This window comes from Lactuca serriola, chromosome 7 (genome assembly GCF_051521515.1).
Source record: "Lactuca serriola cultivar US96UC23 chromosome 7, Lser_US96UC23_V15, whole genome shotgun sequence".
Classification (NCBI taxonomy): domain Eukaryota; kingdom Viridiplantae; phylum Streptophyta; class Magnoliopsida; order Asterales; family Asteraceae; genus Lactuca; species Lactuca serriola.
The window spans coordinates 151,295,344-151,314,197 of NC_136414.1; the positions used below are offsets into that span (position 1 = coordinate 151,295,344).

General features: G+C 36.6%; 1 protein-coding gene across 1 annotated transcript; it reads left to right on the forward strand.

The window, feature by feature from the left end:
* The first annotated feature begins 17,182 nt into the window (after positions 1–17,182).
* LOC145064806 (LOB domain-containing protein 37-like) lies at positions 17,183–18,100 on the forward strand. The gene is made up of 2 exons (XM_079012171.1): positions 17,183–17,468; positions 17,616–18,100. Exons 1-2 carry the CDS (start codon positions 17,285–17,287, stop codon positions 18,059–18,061), a joined length of 630 nt encoding a protein of 209 aa, XP_078868297.1. The 5' UTR covers positions 17,183–17,284; the 3' UTR covers positions 18,062–18,100.
* The last annotated feature ends 754 nt before the right edge of the window (positions 18,101–18,854 follow it).

Consider the following 18,854-nt stretch of genomic DNA (forward strand, 5'->3'; position numbering starts at 1 on the left):
GAATCGGAGTCTGTACCAAAAATTCACTCTAAGAACTAAAAGTTGTAAGCGAAATGAACCGAACGCTCGGTCTATTTCGGGCTCGGTTCACATGGGAACCGAAATGTACCGAACGCTCGGTGTATTTCGGGTTCGGTCCCATTGCACTTTTTTCGCTTATCTATACAAGGTGATATTTTTGGTTGTACCCTTTTGTATAATAGTTTTTCCAAAAATTCCAAAATCATTTTTTTGAACTGAAATGAACCGAGCGTTCGGTCTATTTCGGGTTCGGTTCCAAAAAAATTTTGTTTGGTTTGTTTTGTTTTTCTCTTTTCAAAAATATCAAAAGTTCCAAAAATATTTTCTTTTTCTTTTTGTCTCTTCTTTTGTTTATATTAACAGTTTACAGATTAACGATGGGGCAGGTATCATTCTCACACTTTCTACTAGTTAAGTGTCCCTAGAAGCATGTTGTTGCATGTCGTCTAAAGCCTCAATTGATTCTGAATAAAAGCCTTATTGACTTGGTATATACAAACCTTGTCTTCCCAATCAGGCTGCTGCATTTATTCTAATCATGAGCTACCTTACTCTTTTCTCATATGAGTTAGGAGTTTTCTGCTTTGTCACTATAATTTTAGCAGAGGTACTTTGGTTTTCTTACACCATCTCAAACATTTTTCTCCATCATATTCACCTCATACATGTAACCCTTGAGACTCTCAGAAATTACCATTGAGGTTTATGGTTACACAATCTCTGTGTTTGTGATCTTAGCTTCGTGTCACTACATGCTCAGTGAAACCCAATATTCAATACCTACTATGCAAAGACGGTGAACAAATTAAATTTGCTCTAGCTTTCACTTATGAATTAACGAATACACCCAAGTGGTTGTACCATGAAATCTCTAATTTTTCTTTTTGAGTGATTCTTATGAAATTGTTACATACCATAACATTTCTTCCCTTAGAATCCAATTTTTTTTTGAGATTTCACACCAAGTATTTCCAACATGTCACTTAAATATTATCCAAACCTACTTGTTCAATAGACCACATTGGTCTCACAAGTACTTCATTCGGTTTCTCTCTTATGTTAAGATCAGAAACTCTGAACTGAAGCGAAAGCCACCTTTATCAGCCTCATTAAAAGATGCCTTTCAACACTTCTTAACAAGTGATTGATCGTAATTCAACGGGAAACCACACAAACACTTTAAAGTCTCTCTTGACTTTGAAGGAAGAGATTCGTGCCCGAGATCCACAGTTTCGTGTCTTTATTGACATCACAAATTCCCACATATATGTTGCTTTATTTCTTTATCTTTGACACTCTATGCACGAAAATCTTTTTGATTTTCCAAAAAACTGGTTTCGTTCATTATAAGCTATTTTTATGGCTCCGGTTTTAACGCATTATTCTCAACGGGATGTTATGGCTAATACTACACGTGTTCACTTTTATCTATGAAGACAGCTCATTCTAAAAGGATAAGTTGCTGACTCAGCCGAAAGTCTAAACGTTTTGGCATTCAAAACGGTGCTTGATGGGAAGGCGTGCAAAATGGAAGAGTTTTTCTCTCTCATGCGTAATCATTGGGGTTGCTAAACTATCACGCGTCAATCAACTCAGGAAACGCTTCAATTTTCAAGAAGATTTGGGGGCGGATTCTTCTCTCTCCTCTACACACGGTATAAAGGACAAACCCTAAGTCCTTTTACCTCTTTACTGCATCCAAAATTCAGAGAGCAAGAAACGATTATTTTCTACCACTGTTCATCTTCTTCTTCGAGACCCTCTTCAATGGCGGATTCTTCTTCTGTTCATGAAACTTCCCACATTCTCCCTATCCGACCTCAGCAAAGTCTAATCATTGATCTCACCCCACATGCCTACGACGCCTTCATGTTCCCAATTGTGGAGTGTCTTAAACACTCTCCACTGGTTCCAGCACTAACCAAGGTTGAAATCGTTCCAATGGAGTGCTTGTCGCAGATCTTCTCAACTTCCCACTATGACAAGTCTGTCGATCGCATCTTCTTCGACATTCTTGATACCAAAACCTCCATCTCCAAACAGCGATTCTGCTCGCTTCTAGGGTTCAAACCTGATGAGTCAAGGGTTAACCCTAAGTCTATTCCTGTGGGACAGTTGTTCTCCATGTTTTACAACATGGGTTACACTGAGATTCTAACCATTGTTACCAAGTTCAAGAAATCATGTCTTCCTCCTCAGTGGAATGGCTTCTTCACTGTGCTATTCAAAGGATTATCGGAACGAAGTGCAGGTTCTGATGGTGCTAGCCGACTGTTTATGACAATTCTCTACGGGCTGTACCACGGCGTCAATCTCGACTATGGCTCGGTTTTATGGCAATAGTTGATTCAAAGCCTCGCTTCTACTTCTCGCCATTCTGAAATATCTTATGCCAGATTTTGGACGCTGGTCACCAAGTGGGCAATGGACAAGTATCATGTCCCTGTTGTAGCTAATTCTCCACTCTCCTCAATTGCAGTGTTCCACACAAAGAAGATTATAGTAACTGATGCTTCCAAGTTTCAGTTTGTTGGCTCAATTCCTGAGTCAATGTATGCATGTGTATCACGAGATAGTCGTATCATCAAGACCTACAAGGAGTTTCGTCGCTTAGGCCCCAGAGAGCTCACTCCGGAGATGGTTCAATCTATCCATGACGCTGACAAGCCTGCTCCCAGGGGTAAGAAAACAGACAAGGGGAAAGACAAGAAGGTTGTCAAAGGAGCGAAAGGTCCTTCTCCAAAGAAGCGAAAACCTTCGAAGGCAGCCCAATCACCTCCACTAAAGAAGAGGAAAACCCAGCCCAGGCGCAAACTCATTCTTGCCTCTTCCTCTAGTGAATCAGACGATGACGATTCAGACTCTGAGGAGTCGCTTCGTGGTGACACTCATCCTCGTTCGCCTTCACCTGAGGTACCTGTTTCAACTAAACCAGTATCTCCTCCTCCAATCTCTATCTCTATTTCCATTCCCCCCATAACCTCCACTACTCATATTCCACCCACCTCTATTCCTGTACCACCCCCTATTTTCTCAGAAGCTACGACAACAACCACCACTGAAGTTCGAACCAACGTATCTGATACGGGGGCTCCTACTTCAGTACCCGAACCCACACCCACTACAGAACATACTACCACAACCGAACCTCCACCTTCGCCTTCATCTCCCAACCACTCAGCAGATGATGAGACTTTTCTTGGAGGAGAAGACATGACTTTTGACTCTGTCTACTATAGTCCATACCAAGTTCAAAGTGATGATGACGATGATGCTCCTGTCACTAAAAAGCATCTCAAGGAACTTCATGAGAAAATCGATAGTCTCATCGCTTCCTCCTCCTCATCCTCTCGGTCCAATATCTCCGAGGATGTCATTCAGGGGCTAGTTGATTCGTTCACCACGACACATGAAGCCTCAATCAACTCCGCCGCTGCTGCTATCGATGCATCTACCAAGGCCTGTGCTGCTGCGACCGAAAAAGTCGAAAAACTATTTCTTGATGCTAACAGTATTTTACAGTCTTTACAGGGGGTTGCTGCATCTAATGCAACGAAGATTGATTTCGTTGTCGAGAAGCTGGCCACTTCATTCGCATCCAAACTGCAATCATTTGCCAGTCTTCGTCAGTCTCTCAACGATGACAATAAAACTTTTCAGGCGATTGTTGAGGAGCGCTTGAAAAAGCTCCAGGAAGATCTTGCTTCAGAGTACTCTGTCATGGATACACTTGCTCGCAAAACCACTTCTCTGAAGGTCAAAAGTCTTCAACTCTTCCAATCAGAAAAGGAGATTGCGTCTCTCCGATCTGAGTGTATGGTCATTTCCACATGTGTTTCGGATGTCCACGCCACCCTCACCAACATCATTGAAGCACATGATCCCATCCTAAATTACTCAGTGAGGCGCACTCTAGCAGAGAAGCTTGATCCCGCCCTTGACCTGCTAAGCAAAATTGAAGGGCTTCCTGAATTCGTGGCCCATCCAAAACAAGGGGGAGAAGGGGTGTCAAATGCCAACAATCAATCTCAACCGCTTCCTACTTCTACATCAACTAAAGCAACCGAACTTCCAACAACAGGTCAAGCTTCAGGTTCGGGTGCTAAAGATAAAGGGAAGAAGATTCTTGAAGACAGTGATGATGATGATGACAAAGAGACCATTGCTGATCTCTTGAAGAAACAAGGCAAGGAAAAAGATTCAGAAATAAGTGCTCGTGTTGCCAGAGAGGCAGAGGAGAACAAAAGAAAATGAAGGAGGCTCATGATCTCCTTGAGAGCCGCAAAACTTTGTTCCCTCCGTGGACTCTCGAGAAGCTTATCAAAGAAGCCAATGATACTCCTAGTATTCTATGGCTCGAACCGGTGATTTCCTTGGACAGGGTCAATTCTGTTGACTCTCAGTTTGACATGCCCTTGACCCGAAAGGCCTTCATTTTTCATGCTTTCTCTCATATTGTCGATGTCCCTCATCCTCACCCAAAGGTTGATAGGGAGCCTGTGTGAATTCTATCTGAGGTCTGCTCAGCCTCAGTATCAGACATGGAGTGCTCAGAAGATTATAAACGTTCGTGTCCTAAAACCCTTTCGGGAGGGTAACTTCACAAATGTTCGGTTCAAAGTGCTGAGGGGATCTGCTAAAACAGAACATGCTATTTCACTTGCTGATCTTCCTAACCTGAATCCACATGATTGGATCATTCTGCACAACATCCTCCTCACCAACGAAGCTGAATATGGGCCAATCATAGATCACTTCAAAAGGATGCTGGTTTGCTACATCATGGAGGTTGTCAAGATGGATCAGGAGATCGCAAGTATTTTCAAGAAAAAGCCTACCATCTCTCCTGTTGGTTCTGCAAGTGATTTAAATATGATGCAGATGGGAAGGATCGACCCGAAACGGAACTCTGTCATGTTCACAAGGAACGAAGGCCAAAAATGCCTGTTCACCTTGGCAGATAAGCATCTGTATACCACTGCATGCTTGGAACATGTTTTGGATATCATCAGTCGATGCAAGCAGAATTCTGCAGATGACAAGAAATATTTTGATGACATGATCTAGTGGTACATTCGGTTCAGATAAACCATCCTAGCTCTCATTCCTCGTCTGTTCGAAACCACAAAGAAAGTTCTTGCAGCTGGACCCAGCAAGCCGAAGTAGAGTCTTGCTCCAATTGACGCAAAGGGGGAGATTGTAGGGTCCGTTAGGTGTTGCGTCTTGGGCTCGTTCTTTAGTCCAACTTTTTATCCGGATTGGGCCTGTCCATCCGTGATTTTATATTCTAGGGTTTAGTATATATAGATGCTTGCATGCATCTTAGTACGTAAGTTTTTAGAGTTAATCATTATCAGCGATACTTTTGTTTTGATTGTAACCCTAAATAGCCTCTACAGCGGAAGTTCTTAGTCGAGCTCTGCTGAGGCGTGAATCTATTGAAGCATTCAACATATTTTGTTTCATTCTTGTGTTTGATCTTTCTGTTAGTATTTTTCTGATTAACCTGTTCGAAGATCTAAACGATCAAAGAGTTTTTCAACTCATCAAAAGTTTCTTTAGCGAATGATGGATTTAATGATTGGAAACGTCCATTTGATAGACTTAAAGAGCATGAAAATAGTTCCCAACATCTTTTTTGTATGGATTTTTGGGATGAACTAATAGCAAGATTGGATAATAATAAAACAATTGATAAAGACTTACAAAATAAAATTTTAACTAAAAAAGAATGTTGGATGCACGTTTTAAAAAGAATAGTTGTTGTCATCAAATATTTGGAAAAATATAATTTGGCTTTTCGAGGTTATAACGAAAAACTTTTTCAATAATCTAATACTAATTTTTTAGGAGCAATTCAAATGATGGCAAAATTTGATGTTATAATACAAGAGCATGTTAAACACATAGAAAATCATCAAACTCATCTTTCATTATTTAGGGCACAAATTCAAAATGAAATCATTTCTATTTTAGCTAATAATGTTAGAAATTCTATAATTAATACTCCCTCCGTCACAAAATTATAGTCCATCTTTCCTTTTTGGTTTGTCCCAAAATAATAGTACACTTCTAAAAATAAAAAACATTTTTACCAAAATACCCCTCATTATTACATAACCAACTAAGTATTTAATGGAACATTAAATGCAAAGTAAGGACAAAACTGTCGTTTTATTATTTAAAGTTAGTTGTAATTAATGCTTTTCTTAATCTGTGTGTTTTTTGTCTGTGGACAATAATATTGAGACGGATGGAGTATTATAAAAGAATCAAAATATTTTTCTGTTATCCTTGATTGCACCCCCGATGTTAGTCATCAAGAACAAATGAATTTTGTTATTCAATGTGTGAACATGTCTAATAATAAAATAAAAGTTGAAGAATTTTTTTTAGAATTTTTAGGTAGAAAATACATTGGGTTTAGGACTTTTTAATGGGTTATTAAATGCATTTAAATCTTAAGGTTTTAATATTGATGATGTTAGATAACAAGATTATGATAATGGTTCTAACATGGAAGGAGGTGTTCAAACACAATTACTTGAAATTAATTCAAAAGCATTGTTTATGCCATGTGCTTGTCATAGTCTTAACCTCACGATTAGTGATATTGCTCATTCTTGTGCTAAAGCCATTTCTTTTTCTTTTTTTGGAGTTTTGCAACACATTTTTGTATTATTTTCAAGTTAAACCAAAAGATGGTCAATATTACTTGATAAAGTCTCTAACTTAACAGTAAAATCTTTATCTAATACGCGTTGGGAGAGTCAAATAAAAAGTGTCAAAGGCTCAAAGCCATTAGTTTTCAAGTTCCTCATATAAGGGATGCCTTGATAGAATTATGTTTATCATGTGATGATGCAAAGTCTAAAAGTGAAGCTGAAAGTTTAGTTAACGTTATTGAAAGTTATGAATTTTTACATGGTATGGTAATTTGGTATGATATTTTATTTGCTAAAGTTAGTAAAAAATATAAACCAAAATTATATGTATTGATGCCACAATTGATCTATTAAAAAATATGATGACATTTTTAAAAATTATAGAAATGAAGGTTATGCCCTTACTATTGATAATGCTAAGGTCATTGCATCGGAAATGGATGTTGAACCTATATTCCCAAAAAAACGCCAAATTATCAGAAAAAAAAACAATTTGATGAAATTAATTGTGAAGATGAATTACTATCACCCGTAAAAGTATTTAGAATCGAGTATTTTATATATATTATTGATGTGACAATTGCGTCATTAGAGAGTAGATTTGAGCAATTAACAAACTTTGAAAACATTTTTTGATTTTTGTATGATTAAAAAAGATTAAAGTCATTGGATGATATTGAACTTAAAAAAAGTTGTGTTATTTTTGTAAATAAGTTTACTCTTAATAAGTTATGTGATGTAGATTTAAATGAATTTTTGACGGAACTTAAAGTACTACAAAAGACTTTGTCAAATGTTGTTATGTCATTGGTTGAAATTTTAGAGTTTGTTAAAGGTAAAAATTGTTATTCAAATGTTTGTATTGCATATAGAATCTTATTAACCATATATGTTACTGTAGCATCAGCAGAAAGTAATTTCTCAAAACTAAAATTATTAAAAAATTATTTGAGATCATCATTGTCACAAGAAATATTAAATGATTTGACTATGTTATGCATTAGAAAAAGATTTGTTGGATAATATTGAACTTGATCATATAATTAATGACTTTGCATCTAAAAAAGCTCGTAAATGTAATTTTCTTTAGTTTTTCTTAGATATGTTTATGTATTAAGGTTCAGAGCATGTTTTGGCTTTTTTTTTATTTTGTTGTTTTATATTAATAGTTGCTCGGTTGTTTGGTTTACGGGGTCTGTCCCGAAGTCTTTTTTTTTAATAGGTGGAGAGTCTCTAGCATTCAGTTATGTTATTTTTTTTAATTAATAAAATTTCAAGAGGTGCCACCCTCTTCTAAAAAAAAAAAAAAAAAAAAAAAAAGTATTATGGCCTCAAAAAAAAAATTTTGCCTCGGACCCCAAATTGTCTATAGTCGATCTTGGATGAAGGAAAATAAATAAAGATTTTACTATTAAATAAGTTAACATTTAATAGTAATAAAATACATAAGTATGAAGTTCAAAAGTATGACCTCAAATTACCATGGATAAATGCATCAATCGGGATAAGCATAAACATTTAGGTACCAACATGTTTAACCCGCTAGATTGAGGACCTTAACGGAAATTCATAGAAGGTGATGCACAATAACAAATGAGGTTCATTAATCAGGGGTATAAGTAAAAATATGCCATGAAATAAATATGCGGCTCGCGATTCCGAAGGCAGCGGAAGGACAGAAGTGAACATCCTCATCTACCCAAGTTCACGGGGACATGCAGCCGCCCTTGCCCACAATATAGACCTATTCCAACATTTTATATTATTTTATCTTTATATATTAACAAAAAAACATTTTCTTTTCTAATATTCTTCTTATTTGCTTTTGAACGGCGACGACATAAAACACAAACTGAAAATAATTTGTTTGATTGTTAAACCTCAAATAAATCAAAATATATAAAAGGTTTTTGTTTAATCTAAATTTAAATTTAAAGAACTTTGGATCTAAAATTTATGTAACATCCCAAAAATACTAATTAAAAGTTTCATTTTTAATTAATCAAAATCAATATCCATTCGTTCGAATAAAATATAATAAGAGTATTATAATCAAGGTTCTAAATAACATAAGACGTGACTTGGCGGCAATGTCAAGCCTCAATCTTTTCCGAGCCTTGGCGAGTCACAACGTTTGTAAGGTGTGACTTAAAGCGGCAATTTTCTATATAATTAATATTTTTATATGTATTTTCAACTATTATTCATCTTTATACACATATATGAGTTAAGGCGGCGTTTTTGCAAAGCTTGGCGGCAGGTGCAAGCCTTGGAGTCGTGGCGTGCCATGGTGGAGCCATGGCGAGCTTTTTAGAACCTTGATTATAATGTATCTTCAAAACATCAATAAAAAATCAGAAAAATAGTGCGGAATAAACTTCGGGGTATGCAATGCGATCAGGCCGAGCTCTTCCCTTACGAATTGAAAGTACCTGTAGCATGTAAACACAAAACTGTAAGCATAAAGCTTAATGGATTCCCTAAAATACCACATACCATATAAGAACGAGCCCAACCCAACATATATGCTTTTCAGGCCCAACCCAACATTCGGGCCCAACCCATATAATCTAGCCCCATCTACCAAACACACGTAATCATGCACGAGTAACAAAGACAGTTTAGCATCCTACAGTAAAGTGAGAAAACTCACATTGCAAAGATAGTCAAAATCCAATAGCTCTCACACACGCAGTCGAGGAACACGTGCTAAACGCCACTTAATCAACCATACAAGATGAAACCTTAATTCACCTTCTAAACTAGAAATTTCACCCAAAAGTCGACCCAGGTCAAAGTCAATGATCAACGTCCAAGTCAAAGTTAATAATTAATCATCAGCAAGCCTCTACATCGTGGCCTCACCTTTGGCCACATCGTGGTCGCAAAAAGATAAAACGGACGGGCTAATCCCCATTCGACACGTTGTGGCAGCCTAAAGGACACACTATGGGAATTGGGTCTAAACAGCTTAATGAGTTAAGTTGTTTTCTCCCAATTCCAAGAGCTCCAAAGCTTAGGCTTGATCCTTCCCCAGGGTGTTGATGGATTAAGTTTCCAACTCTATCCATTAAGAAATTCCAAAAAGACAAAATCTCTAAAACTAGGTTCTTAAAGACATCAAGAAGCAATGACTTATCCATTAAGCTCTTAATCAACGAAGACCCTCATCCATGCTTTCCATAAGGCTTTCCTTCACCTAATGAATCATAAATATGGGTGCTTTATGGAGATGCATGTCAAAGGTGTAACGCCCGCAGATTCAAGCTAGTCAATTTAAAGGCAATAAGCATAAAAAAATGACTTCTGATAGAATGTTATTTACAATAAATAATTTTAACGAAGTTATAGTATATTTCACAAGGGTTCTATACATATAAAGAACGCTGAAATCCGAGTTACAACGAAGAAGTTATGATTCGTCGAAGTTTTACGGCTAAACCGACACAACACCGCGTAACATAAAAAGTGAATTTTTGATAAATTACTTTTTAGCCTTAGCAATCTAAATGAAAGTCCAAATTTGACTTCGTATGAGGAAGTTATGATTTTTTTAAGATTTCGCATAACAGTGCACAGCCCGGAAATCGAATTGTAGATCGGTCGATTTTTAGCTAACACAACCTAAGTGAAAATTTCAGATCTCATTAATAGGAGTTCAACGATAAAAAGACAGTTGAAAGCGGAGTCCATATGTAGAAGTTATGAATTTTACATAGTCGTTAACAGTATAATCTACTCGTACAATTAAATTTAAAATAGGCCGAGAATTAGCCGACGGAGTCAAAAAGAGAGTTGTAGATCTTGTCAATACCTATCCGTGGATATAAATAACGTCAAAAACAGAGCTCATATGCAAAGGTTACGGATTTCAGAAGATAATTAGTTTTTGGAATAACCAGGATGCGACACGTGGCGCGATCTGAGCCACTGCTTCCTGACCACGGCTTGGCACCAGATGGTGACACCTGGCCACGAACGTCCTGCGTTTAGCAACGGAACGCCCCTCGTTCGAACCAAACTCAGCCTATAAATAAAGGTGCGAATCACCCCAAAAACTCACACCTTTCCCATTCTTTCTCTCTCAAACATCTCTCTAAACCCCTCCCAACCTTTAGCACCTCCCAAGTACTAGAGGCGAGTCCCGGAGCGTCAAAAGGCGCCGAGAAGAAGAGCTTTCGGCTCGGAAGTTTTGCCCCCATAGAGCCCGGTTACTAGCCAAACCCTCTTATAAGTAGGTTATGCTTACCCTACTTTAAGTATAGCTTATGTTTAAGTTTATTATCATTGTTATGAACTTATAATATACAAAGTGTTATATATATATATATATATATATATATATATATATATATATATATATAATAAACAAAGTTTTATTATAATATCTTTTAACTAATCGCGATACGGGGAATCTGGTTTGAAGGGCCGTGTATGGTTGTTGGATTTCAAAAGTGCTATAATGTCAAAATGGTCCTGCCCTCCGTTGTTTCATGTCTGGCCTCTGTCTGTATATAGTGGTTGAAAAGTATTGTTTAACACTTATAAAACAATATCGCTCGTAAATAGTCACAATAAATATTAGACTAAAATCTAACGGTAATGATACTAGGTTTCGTTGAAAGAAAATAGAATTGTTAGAAGCGAAGCGCTGCCCGAGTTTGGAATCATCACTCTAACAAGTGAGTGCATAGTTACTTTCATCTTACACATAGATATGGAGTATTTAATATAAATTACGTGCTATGTGTGCATATTATCTGTATTTTTGATATCTATGCTGGATGAACAAAACATACATGTTTTATTCGATTTAAACTGTATACATATTTTATACATATAATTATGATGGGTAAAGATGGGTAGATGAAAGATGAGATAAATGATGAGTGTAACGCCTGGATTCCTGGACTTGGAAGAACTAGAAGGTCATTGAGCTTGAGGGGAAGCACTAGATCTGGGATCTCGTCCATCTTTGGCAACTTTCTGAGGTAAAAAGTCCCTAACTTCATGATTCATAGCTTAGATCTCTCTTAGTCTTGTTTTATGGGATTTTTTGACCCTATTGTTGGAAACATGATAACCCTCATAGTCCTAATGATAAGAACTTCTATTCCCAATGCTATTTGGTCCTTAGATTCATAAAAAGGGTCTTAAACCCATTCTTGTCCAAGAAAAGACCATGTCCATTGAAGTAGATTGCTATATCTCGAGATTGGGTCCACTTGAGGCATGCAAAACCATCAAGTGGTCAACTTTAAAGAAATATGCCATGGAAACAATGTAGATCTATATTCTAGAACCTTAAATCTGAGTAAAGGGTTGAATAGACTAGAAATGTGAGGAACTCGACGAGCTAGGTCGAGCATTCCCGATTATGTTAATCGCACTCGACGAGTCCACAAGGGAACTCGACGAGTTGTACTAGGAAAGTCCCGTTCTGTTGAGGAGGAACCTGGAGAGTTGGAGGAAAACCCGACGAGTTAGATCGCAGTTTCACGATTCTTTGATTCATGAGAACTCGACGAGTTAAAGGGTAAACTCGACGAGTTGAGTCAACTCGGAGCTTTGACTTGACCAGAGTTGACCCTTAAGGGTTATGAGTATGGAATGGTATCTAAGGAGTTGTTTTGGTTTAGGGAGTGAGTAGAGCTGATTTCAAGCAGAGGCGTTCTAGCTATCATCCGACAATGAGGTGAGATTCCTCCTGGTTTGAATGGGGCAAAGGCACCAATGTCGACTTGTGTATGTTATGTGTATTGATTAGTAGTTGTCTAGCTGAGTGTGGGCGAGGCCCATATCTCATAGTATATTTAAGCATGGATATAGGATTGATTGATAGATCTAGCTATACTTGTTGTCTGTATGATACTTATATGTATGTTTAGTAGCTGAGTGTGGGCGAGGCCCGTATCTCATAGATAGCTGAGTGTGGGCGAGGCTTGTATCTCCTTGAGTATGGGCAGGGCCCGTATCTCTTAGTTAGTCGATTGTGGGCGGGGCCCGTATCTCCTTGAGTGTGGGCAGGGTCAGTATCTCCAAGTTAGCCGAGTGTGGGTGGGGCCCGTATCTCCCTGAGTGTGGGCGGGCCTTGTATCTCCTAGTAGTATGATTATGTGTATGGTATGTGGTAGTTTGGGGGAAATTCACTAAGCTCTGTGCTTACAGTTTCATTTTTGGTTTCAGGTACTTCCGGCAGCAAAGGGAAGAGCTCGGGATGACTGCATTACACACACCACGATGTTACAGCCTGGGATGTTCACTTTGATGTTTTGATATGATACTCTGATTTGATACTATGACTTATGTTTTTGGATGGAATGATTTAGATAACTATAGTTTAACTAATAAATAAAAATGAAATTTTTGGTCATGATTTTTGGGATGTTACAATGAGAGATGAAAGATGAAATATATGAACATTGGCAACTATGGACTTAGTGTCAAATAGACAAACCCAACAGCTATGGACTTAGTGCCAAATAGACAAATCCCGACAGCTATGGACTTAGTGCCTGATAGATAAACCCTAGCAGCTATGGACTTAGTGCCAAATAGATAAAGCCCGACAGCTATGAACTTAGTGCCTTACAAATGAACACGGGTAGCCATGGATTTAGTGCCTTACAAATGAACATTGGTAGCTATGGACTTAATGCCTTACAAATGAACGTTGACAGCTATGGATTTAGTGCCCTAAAAAATTTAATTGTTTACCTAAACCGACAACATGCTTTTACTTTTACCCAAACCAACAATTTATTTATTAATTTCAAGGTTGTAGAAATCGCTCACCGGTAGCTCGGCGATCGACTGGGGTTAAGGGATTAATCGGTCTTGACGGAGATTAATCGGGGACCATTATTTATTAATAAAAAATTATATATATATATATATATATATATATATATATATATATATACACACACACACACACACACTAAGCAAATAACCATAAAAAAGTCATAACTAGTATTTAAACATTTAAGTCATAATCCATCATATTACAAGTCCAAAATAAGTATAATAATAATAGAAACACACATTTTCATATATTTAAATGTCCATATTCTTTTAATCTTCAAGTTCTTCCACTATTTGAAGTTCATCAGACTCATATTCATCTTCTTCAAACATTTGCTCCTCATTCTCAGATTTGAAATCTTCATAAAAAGTTCTCTCGGTGTTAAACTTTTACAGGGTACTTGATTATTATTAGTCCCAGGAGCTTCATCAATCATTTTCATCACTGATTCGGGGTTAACTTCATCTCCATCACAATCATCTCCATCTATCATCCATTCTTGAGCCGAGTGAGAATCATTTGCTAAAAGCACTTCCAAAGTCCTATCTTTCCTCTTTTTGTTTTTTTCCATTAGATTAGCATTGAATTGAACATAAACAGGATTGTTCAATCTATTTGTCTCGAATCTATTACGTTTCTTTTTATGTACCTATAAAAGTACACATAACAAAAGGTTAAAAACATTCTTGATATTTAAAGATTAAAAATTTATAACCAACTGCTTCATACGTGCTCCAATTCCTTTAACAACCCCATGAACTACTAGTTAAAGAAATAATTATCATTGCAATCTTTTTCAAATGAGCAGTTGAGCCACCAAAAAGTCTCCACCATCTTTCTATAATTTTAAAGCAAAAACACATTATTAAATTGATAGATATAAAATTCTATTGTTTTATAAATTACTAAAATAAACATAAAGCACATTACCCGGATCAAAATCGGCATTGTTCACCATACAACCTTTAATTGCAAGATCCGCTCCAAATCTATCAACTTTTTCCTTGTATTTTGGCAAATCTATCATCACGACTTGTCTTTGCGTCTCAAAATCTCCACAAAGTAATGTATCAAAAAATTCAAGAACCACATTCATTACGTCGGGATCATGTTGGAGCTAAGAATCCTTATAATGATAATAAGGATTCAAAAGATAAGCCATCAAATGTAATTTTGAATCTAGTCTACCTTTCATTTTGTGGTTTATGATATCTATAATAGGCTTGTAAGCTTTCTCGTTACCACCCAAAGCTTTCATAATTTCTTCCTTTGCTACTTTAAGCTCCCCGTAAACACAACCCATTGAGGGCTTCCGATCCGCGTCAACCATTCGAAGGACTTTCACCAAAGGGGAAAAAACTTTTAAGCATTGTGTCACATAGGCCCAAAATTGAAGACTTGTCACTGTTCCATACGAGGCTCTTCCCTTAAGTGCTCTAGAAAATTTGTATTCCTCCTACTCGTTACTAGAGAACATAGTTTTTAGTTGCTCCTTCTTTTTGGATAAACTTTGTAATGTTAGAAAGACGGAAGAAAATCTTGTGACTATCAGTCGGATAATTTTCCTTTTCTTGGTGTGGTTTCTCATCATAGCCAAGGTTTTGTAGTGAGCATAAATGAAGATGGTTAATTTCTTTGCTTGATCTAAGACTTTCTTAAACCTTGGAAGTCCACCGAGACCTTAAAAAAGATTATATAACAAATTAACAAATTATAGTATAAAATAATACATGTAAAAAACTAAAATAGTAAATAATGTAATAAAAAAATACAAATTCCTTTGAGCATAAGGTTAATTGTGTGTGTCGCACATGATATCCAAAAAATAGTCTGTCTTTTCCTTGTAGTAAATTCGTAGCTCCCATGTCATTCGTGGCATTATCGGTCACAACTTGAACAACATGATCGTGACCAAATTATTGAATGCAAGATTCCATATAATCATATATGTATTGGCTTGTATGTGATTCATTGGAACATTCTTTTGATGATATAAAAATGGTACCCATTCTTGAATTTACACATAAATTCATAATGATCCTTCTCTTTCTATCAGACTAAGCATCCGTCATGATCGAGCATCCAATCTCTTTCCATTCTTCATTTTTTTTCAACAAACTTTTTGTTCTTTCAACCTCATGCTCTAGAAGTGGGTCACTCAAAGAATACCTGCTAGGAGGTGGGAGCCCTATTCCAAAGTGGCCTACAACCTCCAACATCATTTTGAAGCTATCATCTTCCAATGCATGAAAAGGAATTGCAGTTTTATATGCCCACCTACTAATGAATTTATGACACGCTAAAATTCTTTCTTTCCGAACAACATCGTTAAGATCAACTTTTCTTCCTTTTTCCTTCATAATTTTAGGGTTTATTTTGTTTGCATAGCCATCCACGGGGCCTATATAACTTGGTGCTTTCATCCCTAAAGAATCTTCTATTTCAACACTATCATTTAACACTTGTGTCGCCTCCGATCTTAAGGCCTTATCATGTTTCTGTTTAGCTTTCTTTTTTTTATCTTCCCTTCGTTAATAAAATTTCGCATTCTCAATTGATCATAGTTGGACATCGACTTATATTTCTCGGCACATGACCAATATGTTGTTTCAATCTAATAATCCCCCCACCCCCACCCCCACCCCCCCACCCCCCACGCCGGGGGGGGGGGTGGTAAACACTTTTCCACACAAGTTACATTTCACTGTATCCATCTTGTTTTTATTCGGGCAAAAACCATATTCCCAACCAATATCATCTGAGTTCCGTTTATGAGCACCGATCGCGGTTGATCCCACCGATGGTGAAGTCGAATTTTTGGATGTCATGTTTGGAAACTATTATATACACCATAAAAAGACATCAAAAATGCACCATAAATCATAAAATCACAACAAATATCTTTAGAAATCATAATAAGTTAATAACACAACAAACATGCACCAGAACTACAACAAGTCATCAAAAATCAACATAACAACTAGATATCTGCATAATTCTCATCAAAAATCAGAAGTCTATATAAATTACGACAAGTCAAAATCGAAAACAAAAATCTAAATAAACAATAGTAAGACAAATGGGAGAAATCCCAACTCAACAATTTTTTGGGAGAAAAACGAATTCAGTGCTAGTATCCTAGTACAAATGTACAATGAAAGCAGTCAAAGCACCAGATTAAATGAAAATAGAAGGCTATATAAACAACAAGTCAATATCGCATTTTGGTTGTTTTCAATAAGCATTTTGGTTGCATAAATCAAGAGCAGACTCAAGAGATACATACATACAGATGGAAGAAATGCGAAGAACAGATGGACTTGTGTGGAAAAACACGAAGAACAGATTCAATTTTAATTTTTTAATTTGCATCATTAAAATTGATCCATGATTCAATTTTAATTTTTTATTTTGCATCATTATGATTCATAATTCAATTTTAATAATCAATTTTGTTTTCATTTTTTTTCTTCCGGACATAAATCTATGCTCGATTTTATGATTTGTATTTTTTTTCAATTTTTTTAAGATGTTTTCACGAGTTCTCACTTTAAAATGATCTCTCTCTCTCTCTCTCTCTCTCTCTCTCTCTCTCTATATATATATATATATATATATATATATATATATATATATATATATATATATATATATATATATATATATATATATATATATAAACAAACACATCTCCAAACCCCATTCCTATTCGGCATCGCTTCCAACAATTAGCACACAAAGAGACTCTAGGTGTTGTTGCATGAGTAAGATAGATTAATTCAATCAAGCAATAATGAGTTGCAATGGCTGCCGAATTCTTCGAAAGGGCTGCAACGAGAACTGCATTCTCAGACAAAGCCTCTGTGCCATCGAAAGTGCTCAAGCTCAAGCCAACGCCACTTTGTTCGTTGCCAAATTTTTCGGCCGTGCCGGCCTTATGTCCTTCCTCTCCTCCGTCCCTGAGCACCAACGACCTGGTAAATATCGTCACAACTGTTTGAAGTTTTGTCTATTTATCTCATATATACCTTCTACACGTTAAACTGTTTGAAGTTTTGGTTGATTAATATTTTGATATATACTGCGACTTGATTGTAATTAACTGTTTAATTGGTTACGTTCAGGTTTATTTCAGTCTTTACTGTTTGAAGCCTGTGGCCGGACGGTGAATCCAGTGAACGGAGCAGTCGGACTGCTGTGGACAGGAAACTGGCACGTCTGTGAATCAGCTGTAGCGACGGTGCTCCGAGGTGGTAGCATACATCCCATGCCGGAGCTATTTTCAGTCGGAACTACTCAAGTGACAACGGAAAGTGACAATTCATCAGAAGCTATAAACTGTAACTTTGATGAAGCTGCTAAACTGAACCCCGAGGATCTAAAACTTGGACTTACTAGATCCGCTTTCATGGCTGATGCTAGAAGGAGCTCCGGCGATGGTGGAAGTAGTAATCAGTGGACGGAGAAGCTGATAAAGGTGACATCTACAGATGTATCTGAAACGACGACGTTGGAGAGCAGTAGCCGTTCAAATTGTAGTGAAAAGAAGCTTCTGAGACTTTTCATGTGATAAGAGCAATGAATTATGGCCAATGATTGATTTTTTTTATCTTCTTTTGACTTTTTAGCTTTCTTCCATTAACAATAGAGTTAGATTTGAGTTTAATAACGTAAAAATATGTCAATTAAATTGATCATAACTGATACCGAAAATATATTAAAATGTTATCAGTTTCCTTCTCAGTATTTGTAAATCGTGTGTAAGATAAACATGTAAATTTAAAAACTTTGTTAGTGATATAAAAATTATCAAACAAGGTTAACAAGGACAAATATAATGAAAAAATGTTTTTATTTTTTTATATAAACTTGAAGGTTTAAATGATTTTACTGTTTTATAAAAACTTGATGACAGATCTCCAAAATTTTGGGAACTTAATGTACTCATTATTCGATTCATAGTTTTGTCATTATGATACCACTGATTAGATGGAATGCCTCATTGGATAAGAACCAGAAATCAATAACAACAATAATTGCAATAACATTGATAAATATAATGAAACAAAATAATTGTAGTTTTTTGTATGGGAGAATATATCGACCACTACCCACTTCACAAGTTAAGATTCTCAAGTAGACCTACTTGTTAGCTTATCTAAACAAAAAGGGAAAAGGGTAAAAAGGACATTTCCCACTCGAGATTGATCAAGAAGTCATGCAGATGGGTTGGCTCATGAATTATAACTGGCTCTTGCATCCCTCCAGGAGGCACTAGCATGTAAAGATCCTGGGACAAACAGATGGGTCACATTGACCAAATTTGTGGGTCCATATTTCGTTGTGGCTAACCCAATTGCATT